Raw genomic sequence first — 27195 nt, 5'->3', positions numbered from 1 at the left:
CAGTCGAGGAACCCTCAACAAGGGACCCATTTACAGTGTACAGTCAGGGAAGGAGAGAGAGAGAGATAGAGCGAGAGGGTGGGTGGGAGGAGAAGCTGGGAGGAGAGTTGAATTAATGAATTAAAATGTCCTGAGTCCAGTTGAGTGACTGAATAGGCTACTTTTTCATTTATAAAGAGAGACGAGAAAATGTCAGAGAAGAGAGACACTCCAACTTCTACCTGAACCCGAGAACCATCACAGCTCTAGATGCAACGGGGACATTGAAGCTATTTTATTACATAATTACTCTGTAACATTCAACCGGAACCGGTACCGACTGACACTTCAGTTTCAGAGCAACCATTGATTTGTGTTTGGGAGCCTAAATTCGGTCTTAGCTACTGAAACTTGGTTGATTTGAACATTTTTGTAATAACTGTAATGTTGTTAGGCCTATTAGAATTACAATGGAAATATGTAGAACTATAATCAGGATCGAAATCTGTAGACAATGAAAGTTGGGTCTTGTGAATATCCGTGTGAGAGAACTGTCTACAAGTGTGCATTGCTTCAATGCATGAGGTCGCACTGATCAACCAAAAATACAAATAGTCAACTTGATCATTCGGCTACGATAAAAACAACTTTTTCCAAGTCTCAAAATTGCATTCAACAATTGCAACAAAAGGTAAGTGATGACAAGCACATTAATCAATAGGCCTAAATTCAATTCGTTTTTTTTACTACTAGGTCATCATTCCCATAACTTAATGCATCTCCAAGTTGTTATGATAGCGACAGAGCAACAGTATGTGGTGACTTCTCACATGAGCGACAGCAGGGATAGTTAAATATATGTCCTATATAAAAAGGTCAGCACACATTTGATGAAGAGTTATTAAGTATTTTTTTTTGGGGGGGGGGTTATGCATGTTCCACCCTCTTCATGAGAAATAACCATAGTATAAAGAAATAAACAATTTGAATGCTACTCTGGCTTGGTATTGCAAAGTGAAACTAAGCAGAGAGAGCACAGGTGCATCCACACAGAGAGAACAGGATGATCATATCAGTGCTTCAGATGTAGGATCTTAATTTGAGCCAGTTTGTTACAGCAGGAAAATAATCCTGCAGCCACAGGAAATGTGAATTATTATGTGGATTACAATGAATGGACATTTTTTGTAGGGGTTGATACATTTTCAGTTAGGGCAAATCAAGGCTGACATTTTAATGTGGAAATTTAGAAGCATTTTAAACCTTGAGTACACTACAAGTTTGCATTTCCTGCTATGCAGGAAAATTCTCAGCAACAAAAGAGTGATCAAATTAAGATCCCACATCTGTACTAAGTAGGCTACAGGCGAGTGTTTTTACAGTAGCCCACTGTGTGTGTGGCATTTCTAAGAGGAGGTGTAGTTTGTGAACACCTGCATGCATCTAAAATGACCATTTGGATGCTGGAATCACTCTCCATCACCCCTTAATAAATAATAGGTAGACAGAATTCTGTCAGGAAGTTTTCTAGTCACCTTTACAGCATTGACTACACAGTTAGCCAATAAAACTATGTATTTAGTAACAGTATTTGATCTGAATGGATCCTACAGGTATTTATTAATCATTTCTGGCGACTTGGTTGAATCTGTTAAGGAATCAATCCTCCCTTTGCTGTCCCAGCTGTTTCTGGAGCTTCTGTTAAGTACAGTAGCAGCATTACTACATCCTCATGTTTAAAGGGGAAGAGAACAGTATTAGATACTGTCTTTTAGTGTAGATAATATAATATACTGTAGATACTGTATTAGCGATGATGAGTGTTCTAAGTCACACCTGTAGGAAGACAACCTGACCCAGGACACATTGAGGAAGATCACCATGGATACTGAGAGGTTGCCGACAAATTACCTCTGGCGACAACCGTGGCACTATAACTATAACATGTCCCTGGCACAATGTTTAAATTGGACATTCCAGACCACTCACTCAATGGCTGCAGTTTACAAGTCAAGTCTACAATGTGTAAAACTGACACTAAAGATAGTGAAAGTTGTGTGTAATTTTGCATTAAATGCATTAGATTCAGTACTTAGCGATGCTTTGTTTTCACCGTCTGTGATTGCTCTGTAGACTGGCAAGGGTACAGTGTGGAAACCATACTGTAAGGGTTACTTGGAGATATTAGTTAAGGGTAGTTTGAGTACTTGAAACACAAATAGTTTGGTTAAGAAGTTGTTTTGGAGTTTGTATGCATTACTTGTTTCTGTGTTTGGAGAGGCTGTGTGGGGATTTTTACACCTTATACTGTTCATGTACATAGCAGCGGGAAGTAGGGGTGCTGATAAATCAGAATAAAAACGGCTTTATCTTTCACAACATTAGTGCACCGGGCCTTTATTACTCCTGTATGAGCGGACAAAAATTGTCATCAGCAGCATGGGGGGGGGAAAAAAGTTATTTCTACAACTCCCCCCAACCAACACCCTCTTGAAGATCGTACAAGTGTGTTAGGGTACATAAGACTCTCAAACGTATCCTCGTCAAACCGGCTGGTGCATAGGGCTGCACTAAACGACCTGGCCGAGTACATCAAGGTTGTTTTATTTTTGTTGAGAAGTTCTTGTTCTGTTTGCACAGTCCTTTCAGTTTTGCGGGGCTGTTGTTTGTAGTGTTTGCATGGGTTGCTCGGAGGTCGTTGGAGTGTTGTGTAGAGGTTGTTTGGGGATTTTGGTAGGGTGGACACGCGGGGGAAGGAAGGCGTGTGGTGAAGTGCAACGCTCAGGAATACTAATGAGCATCTTTTGTCACCAATCTGTTTTAATACACCTTCCACGTCTCTCTCTCTCTCTCTCTCTCTCTCTCTCTCCCTTGGATTTTCTCTCTCGCTCTCTCTCTTTCGCTGTCTCTCTCTTCTCTCTCTCTCTCTCTCTCTCTCTCTCTCTCTCTCTCTCTCTCTCTCTCTCTCTCTCTCTCTCTCTCTCTCTCTCTCTCTCTCTCTCTCTCTCTCTCTCTCTCTCTCTCTCTCTCTCTCAATCCTCTCTTTCCCTTTCACTGCCCCCCTCACACTCTTAAACATATACTCACATATGATCACACAGTCACACACACACACACACTTTCTCCCTCTCTCTCACTCAGTCGTATTTTTCAATAGTGGCTTTTGTCTCTTTCATCTACTCTCTAAACAAAGGATTCTTGTGCACACAGGACATTGTGAGAGGGAGATGGAGAGAGTGAGAGGGGGATGGAGAGAGTGAGAAAGGGAGGAAGAGAGATTATAGTCGAGTGGAAGACACAGAAGTGTGAAAAGGAATACTGAAGTGAGCGGAAGTAATTGTAACAGTTTGGCCTACGTGAAAGATAAAGTGCCGCAAACATTGTTTCGGGAAAAGTTAACATTGATATAGCCTATTGAGACGGCCGTGTTGTGTATGCCACCGTATATGTGAGTGTGTGTTTACTGTATGTGTGGAAGGGGCCTCAGTAAGGTTCAGGGGTCAGCTGTGAATGCACTTAGCCTATCACAAGTGCATGTCCAAAGCCCCGCCTCCTCACCCCCCCATCTTAGTATTCTGAGCACAGAAATGTACACAGATCCCTATTCATACTCACAGTGTGAGCTCCAGCACCAGAGAGTGAGGAAGGGAGGGAGGGAGGAGGGAGGAATAGAGTAAGCGAGTGGGGACACATAGAGAGAAAGGTCAGAAAGGAGAGTGTGTATCAGACTGCCTAATTCTCTGGCTTTGTTATGGTTGGTTATTTTGAAAGCAGAGGCAGGAAGAGACAAAAGGACCATTTAGCCAAGAAAGAGAGCGAGAGTGTGAGAGCGAAAGAAAGAAAGAAGGATAGAGAGAGAGAGGATACAGAAGGATGCTCGGGCCAAAGTCACACACAAACAACAAGTATCCATATCCACAAGGAGAAAAACATGCCTCTTACTAGCCCTGATAACACACAAGCTCTATTCTCTGGCTATCCTGCCTCCACAATCCACACCACTAATGAATTATCTGACACAGAAACACATTTATTGGGAGGTGAAAACAAGCTCAATAAGTGACAGCTGTATAAGGACCTAATGAATGTCCCATTTGAGCTGCACATTGTAGTAGTCTACTTGGGTAGTGTGGGTCTAATCATCAAAGTCATTAACTATTATTGGATCATGTTAGGGTAATAGTTTGAGGTCTTATGAAAGTCCACAAACACTAAAGGCCAACCACTAAAAGTGTAAAGCAGTAAGACGATTCAAAATGATAATTGTAATCGTTAGGGATGAAGGGATGATGAAAGAGATGTAGATGATGTCAGGGATTAAAGTGCATTTATAAATGGTTGATCCAGCATCTCTCATTCATAGATACTACATGCTGCTTTTCTGTTCCAGTTTTTGGATGGGGAATAAGTACGCCTTGTTTCTGTTTCTCTCGATCCAGCCAGCCTGATGAGCTGCAGACACAGGAGGCCCTTAGCATTATAGAGGGTTTTTTAATGTGAAAAGACAGCTGCAACTTCCCGCTGATTTTACTTTGAAAGGGGAGCTGCTGCTGAAAGAGAAGGATGATGAGAACTAGTAAGAGAGAGCTTTAAATGGACCACCTTGGACAGCCACAGGCCTGCCTCTGTCCACTTTACATTTATAATCTCCCTCTCTTTCTCCATGTCTTCCTCTCCTCCCCCCTCACCCCAAATGTTCCACTCCTGTCATCTCTTTCATTTATCCCCTTATCAACCTTTCTCCTCTATTTCTTTCCTATTCTCGCCTTTCTCACAAACGTGTTTTTCATCAACTTTATCTCTTCCCTCAATCCTTTCGCTCTTCCCCCCATAAAGCTACAGCGATGACCTCGGCCACTCCCCCTTCCTCGCATGGCTCCTCCCCCGAGAAGGTGTGTCACTCCATGATGCAGACAGAGGCTTTGAAGCCGCTGCTGGGGGCGGTGGGGGTGGCAGTGGCGGCAGGGGAGGAAGCTACAACGGTCTGTGCGCTCCGACGGAGACGGCGCGTTCTCTCCAAGGACGGGCACAGCAACGTGCGCATCGAGCACGTGAGCGGGCGCGGGGCACTGTACCTGCGTGACATCTGGACGACCTTCCTGGACATGCAGTGGCGCTACAAGCTCTTCCTGTTCTCAGCCACCTTCGCCGGGACCTGGTTCCTGTTCGGGGTTCTGTGGTACCTGGTGGCGCTGGTGCATGGAGACCTGCTAGGTGAGGATGGAGGGAGGGGAGAGGGGGAGCAGAGGGTGGAGAGAGAAAGAGACTGACAGAATGTAAGTCAAGAAGAGGGAGAATGAGAGATGTGTAAGAATGTACCTTCCTTAGTTTAGCCCTTTCTCATTGGTCTTCAACCCCCTTGTATATCAAACAATCCGGTCAGAAACTTGCCTCTCTCTCTGTATCTCCGCTCTCCCTCCCTCCAGAGTTTGACCCGCCGTCCAACCACACCCCGTGTGTGATGCAGGTGCAGACCCTAACGGGGGCGTTCCTCTTCTCGCTGGAGTCCCAGACCACCATTGGCTACGGCTTCCGTTGCATCACAGAGGAATGTCCCGCCGCCATCATCCTCCTCATCCTCCAGCTTGTCATCACCATGGTGCTGGAGATCTTCATCACAGGAACCTTCCTCGCCAAGGTACCTCACCCTGCCCTGGGCTGATTAATATCATAGTTATTATTACCATCACATTCATTAAAAAGCACCACACTACACTGTTGATATACACTGAGTGTACAAAACATTAGGAACACCTGTTCTTTCCATGACATAGACTGACCAGGTGAATCCAGGTGAAAGCTATGATCCCTTATTGATGTCACCTGTTAAATCCACTTCAATCAGTGTAGATGGATTTTTAAGAGACAATTGAGACATGGTGTATGTGTGCCATTCAGATGGTGAATGGGCAAGAACAAATATATAAAGTGCCTTTGAATGGGGTATGGTAGTAGATGCCAGGTTCACCAGTTTGAATGTGTCAAGAACTGCAACCCTGCTGGGTTTTTAACGCTCAACAATTTCCTGTGTGTATCAACAATGGTCCACCACCCAAAGGATATCTAGCCAACTTGACACAACTGTATTGGAGTCAACATGGGCCAGCATTCGACACCTTGTAGTCCATGCCCCGACGAATTGAGGCTGTTCTGAGGGCAAAAGGGGGTGCAACCCAATATTAGGGTTCCTAATATTTTGTACACTTAGTGTACAATACTATGAAAAATGTAAACTTTGAATCTACACACATGACCAATGTTCGATAATATAGTCTGGCCACAATATGCACTGCATCCATATGTCCAACACACAACAGTACAACTATCTGCCCTGGCCCCACTCAGCACTGGACTCCTGGGTTAACAACAGTGTTTATTATCCTCCTCCTCTCATTTTACATTTTAGTCATTTAGCAGACGCTCTTATCCAGAGCGACTTACCGGAGCAATTAGGTTTAAGTGCCTTGCTCAAGGGCACATCGACAGATTTTTCACCTAGTCGGCTCGGGGATTAGAACCAGCGACCTTTCGGTTATTGGCACAACGCTCTTAACCACTAAGCTACCTGCCGCCCCCTCTCCTCTCCCCTCTTATCATTCTGGCCACTCTATCATAAGGGTTATAAGCCCCTTCTTTATTTTTCACTCAGTTATCTATGTGTGTGCGTGTGTGTGTGTTGGGGCTTGAGGTTAAGATGATAGGAAGTGCATGCCATGTATGTATTGATAAGGAGACGGACGGCAGGTTGTTAACAGCCTAACAAATAAACAGGATATGTTTTCAGATAGCATTGTGGGTAGTGTAGTTCACCATGCTACATTGTGTGGCTCTGACACACTCTCCCCCATCTTCCCCAGGTGGCGCGGCCCAAGAAGAGAGGCGAGACAGTGAAGTTCAGCCAGCACGCCGTGGTGTCCAATCACGAGGGCCAACCCTGCCTTATGATCCGAGTGGCCAACATGCGCAAGAGCCTGTTACTGGGCTGCACGGTAGAGACAGTGTGTGTGGTAGTGATTGAGTGTGTGTATCACAAACAGAACAAATCTTTCATGAAAAAATGGATCACTATGGTAGAGAGGTTGTTGTCATGTTGTCAAGCTTCTTCAGGATTCTCGCTCATGTACCGCCATACAATTTAATATGACTCCATTTTGGCGTTCCCAGGTAACAGGGAAGTTGCTCCAGACATCCCAGACCAAGGAGGGGGAGACGATGCGACTGGACCAGAGGAACGTTCCCTTCCAGGTGGACACATCCAGCGACAGCCCCTTCCTCATCCTCCCACTTACCTTCTACCACATCATAGACGACAGCAGCCCACTCAGAGCATGGGCCGTCAAGGGTACGAGTCTCAATAACGTTTAACCTTTTACTGCAGTGGGCTAAATCAGGGTCACACAGAGTGATTCTTGGTAGTCTTAAACAAATCTACTTTGAAACAAAAGCCTACACCTCACACACATGGTTATGGGCTTAAAACAAAGAAGACACCGGTACCATGTCAGACACATAGTTTAAATGTATTCCATTTTGAGTTTGCATCCCAATATTACACTTTATATACACCACAGAAGACTGAAATATAACAAAACCGTTTGACACAGAAGCACCGTATTTATGAAATTATGAAAAATATTAATAACATTCCACCCATGAGGTCAAAGAGGGCGCTTTTGGTCATTGACTGCAGGAAAGGGCTACCATTAGAGTTACTGTATGTGTCATGTTTTCTTAGTGCATGTATGATGAGTAACCTTGCCTGAAACCTGAAGAGTTATTGGAGTTGTATATTCTTGTTCTATTGGTCCCCTTTTATATAAAGTGTCCTAAAGCCATGTCTTTACATGGGAGTTATATAGTAGGCAGGTATAGTGTAGTTACAGGTACTGTGTAGTGTACTTGTTCCCAACGTGCTGTTGTAGCAGTGGTTTGTGGTTTAGTGAACTACAGTACTGTGCAGTCTGTGTAAAGTAGGTGAAGTTGTTGCTATCGTTAACATCTCACATGTCTTGATCCCCAGCAGGAGGAGAGGGCCAGTAGGGGTGTGGGAACTGAAACAAATCTGTGTGGAGAGAAAGAGAAGGGTGAATTTAGGAGGTTAGAGGTCAGTGTTGTGATGGAGAGAGGGGACATGGCAGTAGAGGGATGGGGGAGCATGTTTGTGTGTGTGTGTCTGTGTGTGTGTGCATGCATTCTGGATGTGTGTGCATGCGTACTGTATGTTCATGCGTGTATACTTACGTGTGTGTATTTTGTGGGTTTGCACCGGGAGAGGGGTCTCTCTCTCTCTCTCTCTCTCTCTCTCTCTCTCTCTCTCGCTCTCCTCTCTGTTTGTCTCTCTGTTTGTCTTGTTTGTCTCTCTCTCTCTCTCTCTCTCTCTCTCTCTCTCTCTCTCTCTCTCTCTCTCTCTCTCTCTCTCTCTCTCTCTCTCTCTCTCTCTCGCTCTCTCTCTCTCTCTCTCTCTCTCTCTCTCTCTCTCTCTGTCTCTCTCTCTCTGTGTGTGTAAGTGGGTGCCAGGGTGTCTCATTAGAAGACAATGGGGTACAGTCCGGTACAGTGAGGGGCGGGGGGGATCCTGTTACAGGAGGACAGGCCTCTCATCACCACTAACCACAGGGCTATTACTGACCCACACTGATCACTGATCTACCTCTCCACTACCACGCTGCTCGCCCTATCCCCTCCACTCTGAAACTGACTCTCACTCCTCTCTACCTTTCCACTCCTTCACTGTTCTACACTCTTAGAAAAAAAAACTAAAAAACTAAAATCTAGAACCTAAAAGGGTTCTTCGGCTTTGAAGAACTAGTTTTGGTTCCAGGTAGAACCCTTTCCACAGAGGGTTATACATGGAACGCAAAAGGGTTCTCCTTGAACCAAAAAGGGTTCTACCTGGAACCAAAATGGGTTCTTCTATGGGGACACCTGAAGAACCCTTTTGGAACCCTTTTTCTAAGAGTGTATCTCTCAACTCCTTCGCTGCTCTATTGCTTCGCTCCTTTGCTTATAACTCTCTACTCCTTCACTGCTCTACCTCTATCTTTCCACTCCTTTGCTGCCCCTCCACTCCACTCTGATACTGACTCTCACTCCTATCTCTCCACTCCTTCACTGCTCTACCTCTCCACTCCACTCTGATACTAACTCTCACTCATATCTCTCCACTCCTTTGCTGCCCCTCCACTCCACTCTGATACTGACTCTCACTCCTATCTCTCTACTCCTTCGCTGCTCTACCTCTCCACTCCTCTCTGATACTAACTCTCCCTCCTCTCTATCTGTTTTATCTGCATCACTGTGTGGCATGTAGGTATGCTTATCTCTCCACATCTCTCTTCCTGTGCACCCTGCCCTTCTCTCCTTACTGAAGCAGTTCTCTTCTTTCTTTCTTTCTTTCTTTCTTTCTTTCTTTCTTTCTTTCTTTCTTTCTTTCTTTCTTTCTTTCTTTCTTTCTTTCTTTCTTTCTTTCTTTCTTTCTTCTCTCTCTCTCTCTCTCTCTCTCTCTCTCTCTCTCTCTCTCTCTCTCTCTCTCTCTCAATTCAATTTCAATTTCAATTTACACTCAGAAGTTCCAAAACAATTATTGTTTTTGAATTCTTTGGGGATCTGTGTAATCTGAGGGAAATATGTGTCTCTAATATGGTCACACATTTGGCAGGAGGTTAGGAAGTGCAGCTCAGTTTCCACCTCATTTTGTGGGCAGTGTGCACATAGCTGGTCTTCTCTTGAGAGCCAGGTCTGCCTACGGCGGCCTTTCTCAATAGCAAGGCTATGCTCACTGAGTCTGTACATAGTCAAAGCTTCCTTAAGTTTGGGTCAGTCACAGTGGTCAGGTATTCTGCCACTGTGTACTCTCTGTTTAGGGCCAAATAGCATTCGAGTTTGCTCAGTTTTTTTGTTAATTCTTTCCAATGTGTCAAGTAATTCTCTTTTTGTTTTCTTATGATTTGGTTGGGTCTAATTGTGTTGTTGTCCTGGGGCTCTGTGGGGTCTGTTTGTGTTTGTGAACAGAGCCCTAGGACCAGCTTGCTTAGCGGACTCTTCTCCAAGTTCATCTCTCTGTAGGTGATGGCTTTGTTATGGAAGGTTTGGGAATCGCTTCCTTTTAAGTGGTAAGACTATAAGACTTTAAGTGTTAGAATTTAATGGCTCTTTTCTGGATTTTGATAATTAGCGGGTATCGGCCTAATTCTGCTCTGCATGGATTATTTGGTGTTTTTCGTTGTACACTGAGGATATTTTTGCAGAATTCTGCATGCAGAGTTTCAATTTGGTGTTTGTCCCATTTTGTGAATTATTGGTTGGTGTGCGGACCCCAAACCTCACAACCATAAAGAGCAATGGGCATAGGTCTGATTTGAGGGGGCCTAAATGGGGTGTGGGCATGGTTGACTTGGGGAGGTGTTAATTGGTTGGGGTGGGGGTGTTGATGTGGCTGGTGGTGCTGTGGTCTGGATGTAGGTCCTCTTGGCGGGAGTCCTCTATGTGTAGGTCCGGGGAGGGGGGGGTCCCGCAGGTCTGGGAGAGTGTCTCGCTGGTCTGGGCGGGGTGTCTGTTGATCTGTTGCTCCTGTGTGAGGTGTTGGGTCTGCGGTTGAGGGTGATATCCTTTAGGGTCTGGGCGAAGGTGGGCAATGCTGCCTTGTATAGGTGGACCTGGTCATAAAGGCTGTTCACGTCCAGGGTGGAGTGGTGGGCCAGGTAAACATTTGGTTTTGAGGCACAGTCACGGGAATACTTGCATTTACCTGCTGTATGGTAGCAGGGTGGAAGTATTTTCGTGGTAGCAGGGTTGAGATAACCACTTGTGCGTTGGAGAAAGTAGAATAAGCTTTTTCTATCACTACCTTGAGTGCTGTGGCCACCCTTTCCTGCTGTGTTCTCAGGTTGTTTGTGCCTGTGTGTATTATTATGTGGCTGGGTGATCCTAGTTGGTCCTCAGACAGAAGGTCTAGGGTGCGCTGGGTGTTTGGACACCAGAGTTTAGACACTGTGTGTTGGGAAAATTTTATTTTCTTGTATGTATTTCCCGTTTGAGTCCATAAGGAGTACAATCTGTGGCTTGTGTATGTCCTCAGTGGGTGTGGAGGGGTTGTCAGGAGGGCTATCAGGGTGGCTGACAGGGGGGTGCTCTCTCTCTCTCTCTCTCTCTCTCTCTCTCTCTCTCTCTCTCTCTCTCTCTCTCTCTCTCTCTCTCTCTCTCTCTCCTGTCTATAATGTGTGGTTGAGCCGCCAGACCTCTCCTGTTAAATTGACTGTGCTCAGATTGTATGGTATTGTATTACTGTACACTTAATAAGGCTTTTTAATGATGCCTGATCCCAGATAACACTCAATTTGGCTTTAGCTTCATACTGTGTACCTTGACAATGCAAGTAATATCTGAACAAATCTTAATATAGATAAAAGTATCATAATACTACTATTAGAAGTATCATAATACTAATAGTACATAATATTACAGTCATTTCCCCTGCAGTATCTATGGATCTAGCTTCTAATACGGCCTCCTCTCACAGTAGCTCTGCTTTCAACTCCCCATGATGCATTTCTGTAGATATATCTGGACCTCTTTGTACTGTAAAGGGGTTACCATGAATTTGACAGTAATTTTCAGGCAGCTTGGTGGCAAGTAAAATTCTCTATTTAATATTTCAGTACACCTAATGTAATATAAATACGGTATCAAAGCAAGTACTGTGTAATGACGCACACAGTACAATACCGTAAAATGTACTGTATTATATTGTAAGAAAATAAATTGGACAAATTAATGAATGAATGGATGAATGAAATTCATTGAGGGGAGGGGTTTGTATTTCACAATATTTTACTGTAATTACAAGGGATTGGTGCAAGTAGGTTGGCTGCTAGGTAAAGTGTTTACACATTACAGCATATTAATGAATATCTGGTGTTTTATATCACTTGCACTTCTAGAGGCCTTAACAAAGGCTTCCAAACTGGCAACTACTACAGGGCAAAAGGACATGCCAAAATGCACAACCATTTAAGGTTTAAGGTAATTTTATTTGGTTTTTCATGTTAAAAGATAATCAATCATTCAGTAAATCAACAGTTCAATAAATAATAAGCAATTACATCAATAAGTCAACTAGGGCTGTCCCCCGATGAAAACAATTATTGGTTGACCAAGAGTGGATTGGTTGAAATTTTAAAACGTGTGTTTTTCCATATATAGACACACCCTATGTTTGAATAAAATCAACTGGCAGTGGCTGGTTGGGCTGGCAGTGGCTGGGTGGAACCGGGAACCATGAACCAGGAACTGGTGCAGGTGACGGGTCGGGATCTGGGTCTGTAGAGGGGCGGAAGGACAACCTGAGGAGCAAGCAGACACACAAGGAAGACCTAGACCCGGTGGTCAGTGGTGGCACTCCCCTGTGGCCTGCTCACTCCGTGAGAAGGTCTGATGTTTGGTCCCTCCTCTGTGCTGGTGCTGGGACTAGTGCTGGATCTGCAGAGGGGAGGAAGGACAACCTGAGGAGTGGGCAGACACACAAGCCCTAGACCCGGAGGTCAATGGTGGTACTCTCTTGTAGCCTGCTCGCTCCGGCTGAAGGTCGGATGTTTGGTCCCTCCTCCGCACCTCTTCCACGTTCTGGTGTTGGGACTAGTGCTGGGTCTGGTGCTGGAACAGGGACTGGTGTTGGATCTGCAGAGTGGAGGAATGACAACCTGAGGAACGAGCAGACACACTTGGAAGCCCACGGCCCGGAGGTCAGTGATGGTGCTCCCCTGTGTCCTGCTTTGACCATTTCGTTGCAGAGGTGCGGGTCGTTTGTATTGCTGGGTGGTTCTTGGCTGTTGACAGGTCTTGGCATGCCTCCCCACTGACTGCCTGGTGGCCCCCTGAACGTTCTAGGTGGAGGATGGAGGGTGATACAGTATGAGGGGTGAAGGCAGTTTAGAGTTACCGGGGGGTCTGGGGCAGTAAGGGGCAGGGGGGAGGGATCTGGGACAATAGGGTGAAGGGATCAGTGATGGTAAAGAGTGGGGGGAAGTAGGGGGTATGGAGACATGTATTGGAGGGGAAGTCGGTTTCTTTGAGGGAATAGGGAGCTTTGGGGGTCGTGTTTGTTGGCGTTTGGGTTTTGGTTCTGGGGTGGTCTTCTTGTCTGGTCTCTTGTTGGTGTTTGGTTTTGTTGTTTTCTTCCTTTTGCTTTTGGTGACTTGTGTCCAGTTTGAATGGCGGCGGAGGGGATGGCTGCCGTTTTACGGGCTCCTGGCCAATTTTGCTATTTTGTGTGTTTTTTTGTGCTGTTTAAAACTTTTTTGTATATAATGTTTCCACCATCAACTATGACCGAAAAAAGCTTCTGGACATCAGAACAGCGACTACGCACCTCGATCTGGATGAATATTTTTTCTTTAATGATTCGGACGCAAAGGATATACTGCTCATCCCGGACCAGGCCCAAATCCTCGTAATTCGTAAGGAGAGGAGACGCCGCTACAGGGGTCGGCGAGCCGGATGCCTGGCGAGACTATGTCGGCGAGAGGATAATCCGCCTCTACCCTCCGTTCTACTGCCGAACGTGCAATCACTGGAGAATAAACTGGATGAGCGCTGTTCGAGACAATCTTATCAACGAGAAATTACAAACGGTAATATCCTATGTTTCACTGAGTCGTGGCTGAACAAGTACATAGATAATATACAGTTAGCTGGGTTTTCCGTGCATCGGCAAAACAGAACAGCAGCCTCCTGTAAGATCAGGGGGGTGGTCTGTGTCTCTTTATTAACAACAGCTGGTGCGATATCTCTAAACTACACTCAACGAGCTGTATAAGGCCATAAGCAAACAAGAAAATGCTAATCTAGAGGCTGAGCTCCTAGTGGCCGGGGACTTTAATGCAGGAAAACTGAAATCCATTTTACCTAATTTCTAACAGCATGTCAAATTTGCAACATGAGGAAAAAAATCTCTAGATAACCTTTACTCCACACACAGAGACGCGTACAAAGCTCTCCCTTGCCCTCCATTTGTCAAATCTGACCATAACTCTATCCTCCTGATTCTTGCTTACAAGCAAAAACGTAAACAAGAAGTACCAGTGATGCGCTAAGTATGGAAGTGGTCTGATGAAGTGGATGCTAAGCTTCAGGACTACGACGAACCATCAAACAGGCAAAGCATCAATAAAGGACTAAGATCAAATTCTACTACACCTGCTTTGACGCTCATAGCACTCACATCTGTAGCCATGAAATGCTTTGAAAGGCTGGTCATGGCTCACATCAATACTATCATCCCAGAAACCCTGGACCCACTCCAATTCGCATTCCATCCCAACAGATCCACAGACGACACAATCTCTATTGCACTCCACACTGCCCTTTCCCACCTGGACAAAAATAACACCTACGTGAGAATGCTGTTCGTTCATTGACTACAGCTCAGCATTCAACACCATAGTGCCCTCCAAGCTCATCACTAAGCCAAGGAACCTGGGACTTAACACCTCCCTCTGCAACTGAATCCTGGACTTCCTGACGGGACGCCCCCAGGTGGTGAGGGTAGTTAACAACACATCCGCCACGCTGACCCTCAACACGGGGGCCCCTCAGGGGTGCGTGCTTAGTCCCCTCCTGTACTCACTATTCACCCACGACTGCGTGGCCACGCACAACACCATCATTAAGTTTGCCGACGACACGACGGTGGTAGGCCTGATCACAGACGACAATGAGACAGCCTATAGGGACGAGGCCACACACCCTGCATACTACACTGGTACTCTAACACACACACATACGGACACACACACACACACACAGTCAGTTGTAATGATGAATTGCATAAAATCATCAACTTTTTACATAGATATCTCTTTTGTCAAATTACATAGCATTGACATTTATATTCCTAGACATTACTTATCAAGCTCCGCACAAACAGACATCAATGGAGCACACAGATGATCGTATTATTACATTCACATGAATTATTAGAATATTACTTATGATTCTGAATTAATATCAGTGATGTAGTGGTACAAAAAGGTGGGTAATAGATAAGACGAACAATATCTGATTTTAATTGGATATTAATGCATGCCTGTCGGGAAGATAGGCCATGTCAAGATGTTCATATTGAAACATTTCATCCTTTATTTTGTTCCTAACTTGTTTGATAAGATTAGTACAGATTTCCTCAGGGGACCTCACATGGGGCACCGTCCCCAAGTTTGGGAACCACTGTACTAACCTTTTTCTCTGCTTGCTTGTGTCACGGTTTCGGCCGAGGCTGCCTCTCTTCCTTGTTCGGGCAGGCTTCGGCGTTCGTTGTCTCCGGAATACTAGCTGCCACCGTTGTATGTTTCTATGTTCGTTTGCTTTTGTCTGTTCGTTGTGACACCTGTTCTCGTTTAGTGTAATTAGTGTCCTATAAGTTTCTCGTTGTGTTTGTCTAGTGTTGTGTGTGATTGATTTATTCCTGTCGTGTGTTGTGCTTGTATATTGCTTACTCGCTCGGTTGAGCTTTACTCCACTGTGTTGGAGCGGTTACGCACATGTTTAGTGCGCCTTTTGTTTTGTCGCCTTTGTGCGTAGTTTTCGCCTTCGGGCAAGTTTGTTCGATTTTCCTTGTTGGAAATTGCACTAAAGTCTTTTGGACTATACTTCGGTGTCCTGCGCTTGATTCCACTACTACACCCACCTACAGCATTCTGACAGAATCACACACCATTCAAGAATGGAATCAGCAGGAGCCGCAGCAGCCCAGGCGACGCTGGAGGACAAGGTCCGAGAACAGAGTGACCAGATCCTGCAGATGGGGTCCGCACTGCAGGAGGTGATCACCACCATCCGAGGCTGGGGGACTCCTCCACCGCCATCCTCTCTGCCAGCACCATCGGCCAGTCAGCCCATTCCCGCTCCGGAACCCAGAGGAGTTCGACTCTCGCTCCCGAGAGCCTACGATGGGACCGCGGCCGGGTGTCAGGGATTCCTTCTCCAGGTGGAGCTGTACCTGGCCACCGTGCACCCGGCGCCCTCGGGACATGAGAGCGTGTCCGCCCTGATCTCCTGCCTTTCCGGGAGGGCGTTGGAATGGGCCAACGCGGAGTGGAGGAGGATCGACGCGGACACCATCACCTACGACGAGTTCTCCCGCCGCTTCAGGGCGGTGTTTGACCATCCCCCGGAGGGGAAAGCGGCGGGGGAGCGTCTGGTCTTCCTCCGGCAGGGGAGGAGGAGTGCCCAGGAGTTCGCCCTAGAATTCCGTACTCTAGCGGCGGATGCAGGGTGGAATGAGCGGGCTCTCATCGATCACTACAGATGTAGTCTACGCAAGGACGTCCGTCGGGAGCTGGCCTGTAGGGACACCAGCCTCTCGTTCGACCAGTTGGTCGACATGTCCATCAGGCTGGATAACCTGCTAGCTACCCGCGGACGTTCCGAGGGGGGTCCGTCCATTTCCCCCTCCAGCGCCTCCGAGCCGTGCCCCATGGAGCTCGGGGGCGCTGGCGCTAGAGAGAGGAAGGGTCGGCTTACGAGGGGGTCCATCTCCTGCACCAACTGTGGTCGGGGAGGACACACCGCGGCTAGGTGCTGGGGATGGCCTCCTAGGGGGGAGAACGACAGGTCCCGCACTGGGGATTCCTTCCAGGTGAGTAGGCGCCCCACTCACCCAGAGCTCTCTGTTGCACATTTCTGTATACCTGTGCGTTTTCCACAGGTAGCACCTCATTCCCAGCATAAGGCGCTGGTAGATTCAGGCGCGGCTGGGAATTTTATTGATAAGAAGTTTTGTTTAGCCTTAGGGATTCCCCTTCTCCCTGTTGATGTCCCTTTCCCCGTTCATGCCATAGATAGCCGTCCGTTGGGTGCGGGCTTGATCAGGGAGGTCACTGCGCCACTTAGGATGTGTGCGCAGGGGGGTCATCAGGAGTTGATTCAGCTGTTTCTGATCGACTCGCCTGCGTATCCGGTGGTGCTGGGCATGCCCTGGTTGAGTACCCATAACCCATTTATTTCGTGGCAGGAGAGGGCTCTGAGTGGTCTGCCCAGTGTGTGGTTCGATGTTTTGGCGTTTCCGTAGGGGCTACCTCGGTGGAGAGTCCAAACCAGGTGCCCGCATTGCACGTTCCCCCTGAGTATGGGGATTTGGCTATTGCGTTTAGTAAGTCGAGGGCGACGCAGTTGCCGCCCCATAGGCAGGGAGATTGTGCGATAGACCTCCAGGCAGGAGCTGCGCTCCCACGGAGCCATGTGTATCCTCTGTCTCAGGAGGAGAAGAAAGCTATGGAGACTTACATAGACGAATCTCTGAGACAAGGATACATACGGCCTTCCACTTCCCCTGCGTCCTCGAGTTTCTTTTTTGTGAAGAAAAAGGATGGTGGTTTACGCCCGTGCATCGATTATCGTGGTCTCAATCAGATCACGGTGAAGTACAGTTATCCACTCCCGCTGATTGCGACCATGACTGAGTCATTGCATGGGGCGCGTTTCTTCACTAAATTAGATCTCAGGAGCGCGTACAACTTGGTGCGCATCAGGGAGGGCGATGAATGGAAGACAGCCTTTAGTACCACCTCGGGCCATTACGAGTATCTTGTCATGCCATACGGGTTGATGAACGCTCCGTCAGTTTTCCAATCATTCGTGGATGAGATCTTCAGGGACATGCAGGGGCAGGGGGTGGTTGTGTACATAGATGACATTCTCGTGTACTCGCCTACCCGTGTCGAGCATGTGGCCCTGGTGCGCAGAGTGTTGCGGAGGCTGGTGGAGCACGACCTGTATGTTAAGGCAGAGAAGTGTATGTTTTTCCAGGAGTCGGTCTCTTTTTTGGGGTATCAGTTGTCTGCGTCAGGGGTGAAGATGGAGGTAGACCGGGTGTCAGCCGTGCGTAATTGGCAAACACCAACCACTGTGAAGGAGGTGCAGCAGTTTTTGGGGTTTGCGAATTACTACCGGAGGTTTATCCGGGGTTTTGGACAGGTGGCAGCTCCCATCACGTCTCTTTTGAAGGGGGGTCCGGTGCGTCTGCAGTGGTCTGCCGAGGCGGACAGGGCGTTTGGGAGGCTGAAGGACCTGTTTACCTCGGTCCCGGTGCTGGCGCATCCGGATCCCTCTTTGCCATTTCAGGTAGAGGTGGACGCGTCTGAGGCCGGTATAGGAGCCGTGCTTTCACAACGGTCAGGCGCGCCACCTAAACTCCGCCCCTGTGCTTTTTATTCCAAGAAGCTCAGTCCGGCGGAGCGAAACTATGACGTAGGGGACAGGGAGCTGTTAGCCGTGGTACAGGCCCTAAAGGTGTGGAGGCACTGGCTTGAGGGGGCTCAACACCCTTTCCTCATTTTGACGGACCACCGTAACCTGGAGTACATCCGGGCAGCGAGGAGGTTGAACCCTCGCCAGGCAAGATGGAATATGTTTTTGACCCGGTTTACATTTAAGATCACGTACATCCCTGGGTCACAGAACGGTAAGGCAGATGCACTGTCTCGGCGGTATGACACGGAGGAGAGGTCCGTGGAGCCCACTCCCATTCTGCCGGAGTCGTGTCTGGTGGCACCGGTAGTGTGGGAGGTCGATGCTGAGCTCGAGCGGGCGTTACGCACCGACCCTAGTCCACCGCAATGCCCGGAGGGTCGGAAGTACGTTCCGCTCGAGGTTCGGGATCGATTGATCTATTGGGCTCACACGTCACCCTCCTCTGGACACCCTGGTATCGGCCGGACAGTGCACTGTCTTAGTGCCAAGTACTGGTGGCCCACGTTGGCAAGGGATGTGAGGGTTTATGTTTCCTCCTGCTCAAATCAAATCAAATCAAATCAAATCAAATGTTATTGGTCACATGCGCCGAATACAACAGGTGCAGACATTACAGTGAAATGCTTACTTACAGCCCTTAACCAACAGTGCATTTATTTTAAACAAAAAAGTAAGAATAAAACAACAACAAAAAAGTGTTGAGAAAAAAAGAGCAGAAGTAAAATAAAGTGACAGTAGGGAGGCTATATATACAATAAAATAAAGTGACAGTAGGGAGGCTATATATACAGGGGGGTACCGTTGCATAGTCAATGTGCGGGGGCACCGGCTAGTTGAGGTAGTTGAGGTAATATGTACATGTGGGTAGAGTTAAAGTGACTATGCATAAATACTTAACAGAGTAGCAGCAGCGTAAAAAGGATGGGGTGGGGGGGCAGTGCAAATAGTCCGGGTAGCCATGATTAGCTGTTCAGGAGTCTTATGGCTTGGGGGTAGAAGCTGTTGAGAAGTCTTTTGGACCTAGACTTGGCACTCCGGTACCGCTTGCCGTGCGGTAGCAGAGAGAACAGTCTATGACTAGGGTGACTGGAGTCTTTGACAATTTTGAGGGCCTTCCTCTGACACCGCCTGGTATAGAGGTCCTGGATGGCAGGGAGCTTTGCCCCAGTGATGTACTGGGCCGTACGCACTACCCTCTGTAGTGCCTTGCGGTCAGAGGCCAAGCAGTTGCCATACCAGGCGGTGATGCAACCAGTCAGGCGCGTCAAGGGGGGGGGGTACTGTCACGGTTTCGGCCGAGGCTGCCTCTCTTCCTTGTTCGGGCAGGCTTCGGTGTGCGCCCAGTGTAAGGCGCCTAGACATCTGCCTAGGGGTAAGTTACTACCCCTGCCCGTTCCACAACGACCATGGTCTCACCTCTCGGTGGATTTCCTTACTGACCTTCCTCCTTCACAGGGGAATACCACTATACTGGTCGTTGTGGACCGGTTTTCTAAGGCCTGTCGTTTGCTCCCCATGCCGGGCCTTCCTACCGCCCTGCAAACTGCCGAAGCACTATTCACCCATGTGTTCCGGCACTACGGGGTACCCGAGGATATTGTGTCTGATCGAGGTCCCCAATTTACCTCCAGGGTCTGGAGAGCCTTTATGGAGCGGTTGGGGGTTTCGGTGAGCCTCACCTCGGGTTACCACCCGGAGAGTAATGGGCAGGTGGAACGCGTGAACCAGGATGTGGGTAGGTTTCTTAGAACATACTGCCAGGACCGGCCGGAGGAGTGGGCAAGGTACGTTCTCTGGGCCGAGATGGCCCAGAATTCCCTACGCCATTCCTCCACTAACCTAACCCCTTTCCAATGTGTGTTAGGTTACCAGCCGGTTCTGGCACCTTGGCAGCAGAGCCAGATCGAGGCTCCTGCGGTGGATGAGTGGGCACGGCGCTCGGAGGAGACATGGAACGCTGCACACGTCCACCTGCAGCGGGCCCTCCGACGTCATAAGGCGAGCGCCGATCTCCACCGCAGTGAGGGACCGGTGTACGCACCTGGTGATCGAGTCTGGCTCTCTACCAGAAACCTGCCCCTCCGCCTGCCCTGTCGGAAACTGGGTCGGCGGTTTGTAGGGCCATTTAAGGTCCTGAGAAGGTTGAACGAGGTGTGTTACAAATTACAACTACCTGTTGAATATAAAAGTATTAACCCCTCGTTCCATGTGTCTCTTCTCAGGCCGGTGGTAGCTGGCCCACTCCAAGAAAGTGAGATCAGGGAGACTCCTCCGCCCCCATTGGACATCGAGGGGGCACCGGCGTACTCCGTGAGGTCCATCTTGGATTCGAGACGTCGGATGGGGGGTCTCCAATATCTAGTGGAGTGGGAGGGGTACGGTCCGGAGGAACGGTGCTGGGTGCCGAGGAGAGACATTTTGGACCCGTCTCTCCTGACGGAATTCCATCGTGGGCACCAGACGCACCCTGCTCCGCGTCCTCCTAGTCGTCCCCGAGGCCAGAGTCGGCGCACGTCTGGAGCCGCGCGTCAAGGGGGGGGTACTGTCACGGTTTCGGCCGAGGCTGCCTCTCTTCCTTGTTCGGGCAGGCTTCGGCGTTCGTTGTCTCCGGAATACTAGCTGCCACCGTTGTATGTTTCTATGTTCGTTTGCTTTTGTCTGTTCGTTGTGACACCTGTTCTCGTTTAGTGTAATTAGTGTCCTATAAGTTTCTCGTTGTGTTTGTCTAGTGTTGTGTGTGATTGATTTATTCCTGTCGTGTGTTGTGCTTGTATATTGCTTACTCGCTCGGTTGAGCTTTACTCCACTGTGTTGGAGCGGTTACGCACATGTTTAGTGCGCCTTTTGTTTTGTCGCCTTTGTGCGTAGTTTTCGCCTTCGGGCAAGTTTGTTCGATTTTCCTTGTTGGAAATTGCACTAAAGTCTTTTGGACTATACTTCGGTGTCCTGCGCTTGATTCCACTACTACACCCACCTACAGCATTCTGACAGCTTGCTTCCTCTCTCTCTCGCTCTCTCTCTCTCTGTCTCCTCTGCTTCCTCCTGCATGCATTGCAGCCTGCCTCAGCCTCACCACTGAGCACCACATCACTGCCTGTCTCAGTAGCCTACTCTGTTATGCAAAGTTATTATGAGAACTTAGTAAGCTATTTCTTTCTCCTGCTGAGGTAGGCTCCGTTTAACGTTAGCTTCTTACTTCATCCTTCTAGCTAGCTAAGTAATACTAGCCAGAGCCTTTGCCGGCAGCTAGCCACCTGACTAACATATCTATAAGCGACTACCCAGTGGTGGAAAAAGTACACAATTGTCATACTAAAAGTATAGATACCTTAATAGAAAGTTACTCAAGTAAAAGTGAATGTCAGACAGTAAAATACTACTTGAGTAAAAGTCTAAAAGTGTTTGGTTTGAAATATAATTAAGTATCAAAAGTAAAAGTATAAATCATTTAAAATTCCTTATATTAAGCAAAGCAGACGGCACCATTTTCTTGTTTTTACAATTTACGGATAGCCAGGGGCACACTCCAACACATTATTTACAAAAGATGCATTTGTGTTTAGTGAGTCCGCCAGACCAGAGGCAGTAGGGATGACCACGTGTTCTCTTGATAAGTGTGTGAATTTGACAATTTTCCTGTCCTGGTAAGCATTCAAAATGTAATGAATACTTTTGGTTGTCAGGGATAATGTTTGGAGTAAAAAGTACATCCTTTTCTTTAGGAATGTAGTGAGCCGGCTCCGAGCTGGGGTAGTTCGCTTCACGTCTCAGGCCCTTGGCTTGTGCCACGAGAGGGCGGAGTTAGCCGTTTGAGAGATTGGTGTTATGGAATGGTATCAAATACATCAAACACATGGTTTCCATTTGTTTGATGCCATTTCATATGCTCCGTTCCAGACATTATTATGAGCCGTCCTCCCCTCAGCAGCCTCCACTGGTGCATGCGTACGTGTGTGTTGCGAAACACTGTGGTTTTGCCTCAGTGAGAGCAGTACAGGGTTCAGGTTAGGATAAGGGCTGTTTTCACAGATGACAGAACATCTCTGAGTGTGGGCTGTTGACGCAGGTGTGTGCTTGTTTCTATTTGCCATATATTTTTCAACTGTATTGTGATGTTTCACAAAAGTTCTGAACCCTTCTATTCTCAAACCTACCATTAAAATTATAGACTGATCATGTCTTTGTCAGTGGGCAAACATACAAAATCAGCAGGGGATCAAATACTTTTTTCCCTCACTGTATATATATATATATATATATATATATATATATATATATATATATATATACAGTGGGGAAAAAAAGTATTTAGTCAGCCACCAATTGTGCAAGTTCTCCCACTTAAAAAGATGAGAGAGGCCTGTAATTTTCATCATAGGTACACGTCAACTATGACAGACAAAATGAGGAAAAAAAATCCAGAAAATCACATTGTAGGATTTTTTATGAATTTATTTGCAAATTATGGTGGAAAATAAGTATTTGGTCAATAACAAAAGTTTCTCAATACTTTGTTATATACCCTTTGTTGGCAATGACACAGGTCAAACGTTTTCTGTAAGTCTTCACAAGGTTTTCACACACTGTTGCTGGTATTTTGGCCCATTCCGCCATGCAGATCTCCTCTAGAGCAGTGATGTTTTGGGGCTGTCGCTGGGCAACACGGACTTTCAACTCCCTCCAAAGATGTTCTATGGGGTTGAGATCTGGAGACTGGCTAGGCCACTCCAGGACCTTGAAATGCTTCTTACGAAGCCACTCCTTCGTTGCCCGGGCGGTGTGTTTGGGATCATTGTCATGCTGAAAGACCCAGCCACGTTTCATCTTCAATGCCCTTGCTGATGGAAGGAGGTTTTCACTCAAAATCTCACGATACATGGCCCCATTCATTCTTTCCTTTACACGGATCAGTCGTCCTGGTCCCTTTGCAGAAAAACAGCCTCAAAGCATGATGTTTCCACCCCCATGCTTCACAGTAGGTATGGTGTTCTTTGGATGCAACTCAGCATTCTTTGTCCTCCAAACACGACGAGTTGAGTTTTTACCAAAAAGTTATATTTTGGTTTCATCTGACCATATGACATTCTCCCAATCCTCTTCTGGATCATCCAAATGCACTCTAGCAAACTTCAGACGGGCCTGGACATGTACTGGCTTAAGCAGGGGGACACGTCTGGCACTGCAGGATTTGAGTCCCTGGCGGCGTAGTGTGTTACTGATGGTAGGCTTTGTTACTTTGGTCCCAGCTCTCTGCAGGTCATTCACTAGGTCCCCCCGTGTGGTTCTGGGATTTTTGCTCACCGTTCTTGTGATCATTTTGACCCCACGGGGTGAGATCTTGCGTGGAGCCCCAGATCGAGGGAGATTATCAGTGGTCTTGTATGTCTTCCATTTCCTAATAATTGCTCCCACAGTTGATTTCTTCAAACCAAGCTGCTTACCTATTGCAGATTCAGTCTTCCCAGCCTGGTGCAGGTCTACAATTTTGTTTCTTGTGTCCTTTGACAGGTCTTTGGTCTTGGCCATAGTGGAGTTTGGAGTGTGACTGTTTGAGGTTGTGGACAGGTGTCTTTTATACTGATAACAAGTTCAAACAGGTGCCATTAAAACAGGTAACAAGTGGAGGACAGAGGAGCCTCTTAAAGAAGAAGTTACTGGTCTGTGAGAGCCAGAAATCTTGCTTGTTTGTAGGTGACCAAATACTTATTTTCCACCATAATTTGCAAATAAATTCATTAAAAATCCTTCAATGTGATTTTCTCTATTTTTTTTTCTCAATTTGTCTGTCATAGTTGACGTGTACCTATGATGAAAATTACAGGCCTCTCTCATCTTTTTAAGTGGGAGAACTTGCACAATTGGTGGCTGACTAAATACTTTTTTCCCCACTGTATATATATATATATACGTATATACATATATACACACATACATACACATATACATATACACACATACACATACACACCCACATACATACATACAAACACATACATATCCTTAAAAAAAAAAAAAAAATATATATATATATATTCCCCTTTATTACTTTCCAACCCCGCCACCCTTTCCCCACTTGGAGTAAATTAGTGAACAACAACGCCTAGGCCTCTACTTCCAGCCCATACCCACTATCTACATTTTATGGACACAGTCAATTTTACACTAATTACATTTTGTTTGTTCTTTCTCCTGATCTTCTTCTACTCTCAACCTCTCCGATCATTTTCATGATGTCCATCCGGTTTGCTTCTATATGCCATATCTTTCTAACAGTGCTCCTTCACAAAAGCTCCCAACCTACAACCCATACACTTATTATGGACACAGCGTGCCTACATTATTAGTTATCTTGTTATTGTTTGTTGTTAGTTGTTATTAGTCCCATCCTTCAATTCCATTCAACACCTCCCATCTATCTTTTAACACCATCCATATAGGATTTCTATTTGCCATATATTTTTCAACTGTACTGTGATGTTTCACAAAAGTTCTGAACCCTTCTATTCTCATTGTTTCTACAGATTGTAAATTGAAAATAAACATTTTTGCTAAAAGTATTATTATATTATTGATCGATTGACTATGACTTTTCAGATCACCCAGTAGTGCTATCTGCAGGGTTAGCTCCAGGTAAATATTGCAATCCTTCAGCCATTCCTGGACCAAAAACAAGCTACAAATGGACAGTACCAAAACAAATGATCTAATGATTCTGTCTCTTCTCAGCAAAATCTACAGAGCTGGGAAGATTGTATCCCCCATATAAATAACATTATATTGGTAGCAAGAATTTTGTATAATAATTTAAATTGAAAAATTCTAAGTTTTGAATCCGGCGTCGTTTTGCGTATCAGTTCATAAACCCTATGCCATGTAATCGGTATGTCAAAAATCTCTTCCCAACTATTTTGCAATCTATATGGGACAGCTGTCAATCCTTTGGTCCTTAAATGAAACTGGTATACTTTTTTATTTATCACAATTTTCTTTAACCAATTATATTCTTTAATGCAGGGCCGACAGACAAGTTCCTTACTTTTTCCACCTTCCACTTTCCTCTTCCATTTTTGCGGTAATGCTGCAATTATTTGGTTGTAATTTTGGGTAGAGCAGACATTTCCATATGTTTTTGTTAGCTGCATGTGTGACATAACTCCACCAGTCCTACCTATGATATCTTTTACGAAGATTATACCTTTTTAAAACATTTTTTCAAAAAAGAATGTTTTTTTATCTATTAGTATTTTTGAGTTTAACCACAATATTTGTTGCATTATTTGTTCTGTCGTTTCTGGAGGATTCAATTGAAATTGGAACCAACTTTATATGGCTTGTTTAAGAAATAGTGATATTTGGGAGATTATTTCCTTTTCAAAAAACTGAAAGTGAGAGGTTGTAATCTGAATAAAGCGAAAAAGGCCATTCTTGAACATGGGGTGAGACAATCTTACTAATTTGCTAGAGAACCAGTTCAGATTTAAGTATAACTTTTGTATGACTGAAGCTTTTAGTGATAGGTCTAATGCTTTAATATTTAATAATTTCTGTCCTCCGAATTCATATTCATTATATAAATAGGCCCGTTTAATTTTGTCTGGGTTGTCGTTCCAAATAAAATTGAATATTTTTTCGCATAGAAATAATAAAACTGGAATGCGTATGTTAATGGTATCATTATGTATCTGTTTTCTTTATGGGTCTTTGAATTAATGTATGATCGGATTCAGGAACAACTGCATGTACAATGTGCTCGAATAGGGCGTGTATCTTTAGTGTTTGTGTGCTTGATGTTCTTTATGAGTGTATGTATGTGTGGCTTTGTGGTGCAGTCATTTGTGTTTACAGTAAGTGTGGGTTGTTTTGTGAGTAGCTGTGTGTTTTATGTTTTGGAGTAGGCTTGTGGAAAGAGAGTGTGTGTATTGTAAGAGGCCACATACTCACACTAACTTCTCTCAATGGACTGTGTTTATATCACAGTCGCCAAGGTGCACTTTAGCTTTGTTATTACGCTAGGAAGTCCCACACCATTTACTCCATATATTTTGTGATCTGGATTCAGCAGAGAAATCAGATGGTAAGTCAAGATATAACATTTAGCCTTTTATTGTTATATCCCATTCTGGCTTATGCATATTTAGTGCTAAAGAGTTTGTATCTTTCTTTCAATTTCGCTTTGTCCTAGGAGGGGGATGGACGGATCCGGATCTGGCAGACTTTGAGCTGCTGGTGATCATGAGTGCCACGGTAGAGCCCACCTCTGCCACCTGCCAGGTGCGCACCTCCTATCTGCCTGACGAGATCCTGTGGGGGTACGAGTTCCCCCCCGTAGTCTCCCTGTCCCCCTCAGGAAAGTATGTGGCCGACTTCGCCTTCTTCGACAAGGTTGCCAAAACAAAGACCCCGCCCCTCTTCAAACAGGCCCCGCCCCCAAGCCCAGCCATGCACTCCTCCCGTAACCATGGCAGCAGCAGAGTGGACACAGAGGAAGGGGCAGACCCGGAGAAGATCAAACTGGAGGAGCGCTATAGAGGGGAGGTGAGGGAGAGGGGGAGGGGCAGGGGGAGTGTGAGAGATAGTAGTCCTCTCAGTGTCCGTATCAGCAATGTCTAGAGAGAGAAAGAGCATGAGTAGGATGCAATGAGAGAGCAAGGAGGAAGGAGAAAGGATAGGAGATATGTATGGAGATTGAAAAATGATCAAGTGAGAAAAAAGAATTGAATGAAATAGAGATGAGTTGCTCCACTGTTGGGAAACGTGAACACAACACACACACACACACACACACACACACACACACACACACACACACACACACACACACACACACACACACACACACACACACACACACACACACACACACACACACACACACACACACACACACACACACACACACACACACACACACTCACACACTTGGACTTGATGGGAATACATCACCCTTGTGGTTGATAAGGATTCAACAGG

General features: G+C 46.2%; 1 protein-coding gene across 1 annotated transcript; it reads left to right on the top strand.

The window, feature by feature from the left end:
• Positions 1-298: 298 nt before the first annotated feature.
• On the top strand, positions 299-26979 carry LOC311132827 (ATP-sensitive inward rectifier potassium channel 10-like). The gene is made up of 6 exons (XM_084166178.1): positions 299-670; positions 4816-5193; positions 5406-5617; positions 6837-6968; positions 7144-7321; positions 26408-26979. The coding sequence occupies exons 2-6, from the start codon at positions 4824-4826 to the stop codon at positions 26833-26835; spliced, it is 1320 nt and encodes a 439-aa protein (XP_084022304.1). The 5' UTR covers positions 299-670; positions 4816-4823; the 3' UTR covers positions 26836-26979.
• The last annotated feature ends 216 nt before the right edge of the window (positions 26980-27195 follow it).

The sequence above is a fragment of the Coregonus lavaretus genome, assembly GCF_964263955.1.
Source record: "Coregonus lavaretus genome assembly, chromosome: 7".
In the NCBI taxonomy this organism is placed as follows: domain Eukaryota; kingdom Metazoa; phylum Chordata; class Actinopteri; order Salmoniformes; family Salmonidae; genus Coregonus; species Coregonus lavaretus.
This window is presented reverse-complemented; position numbering and strand designations above follow the sequence as displayed.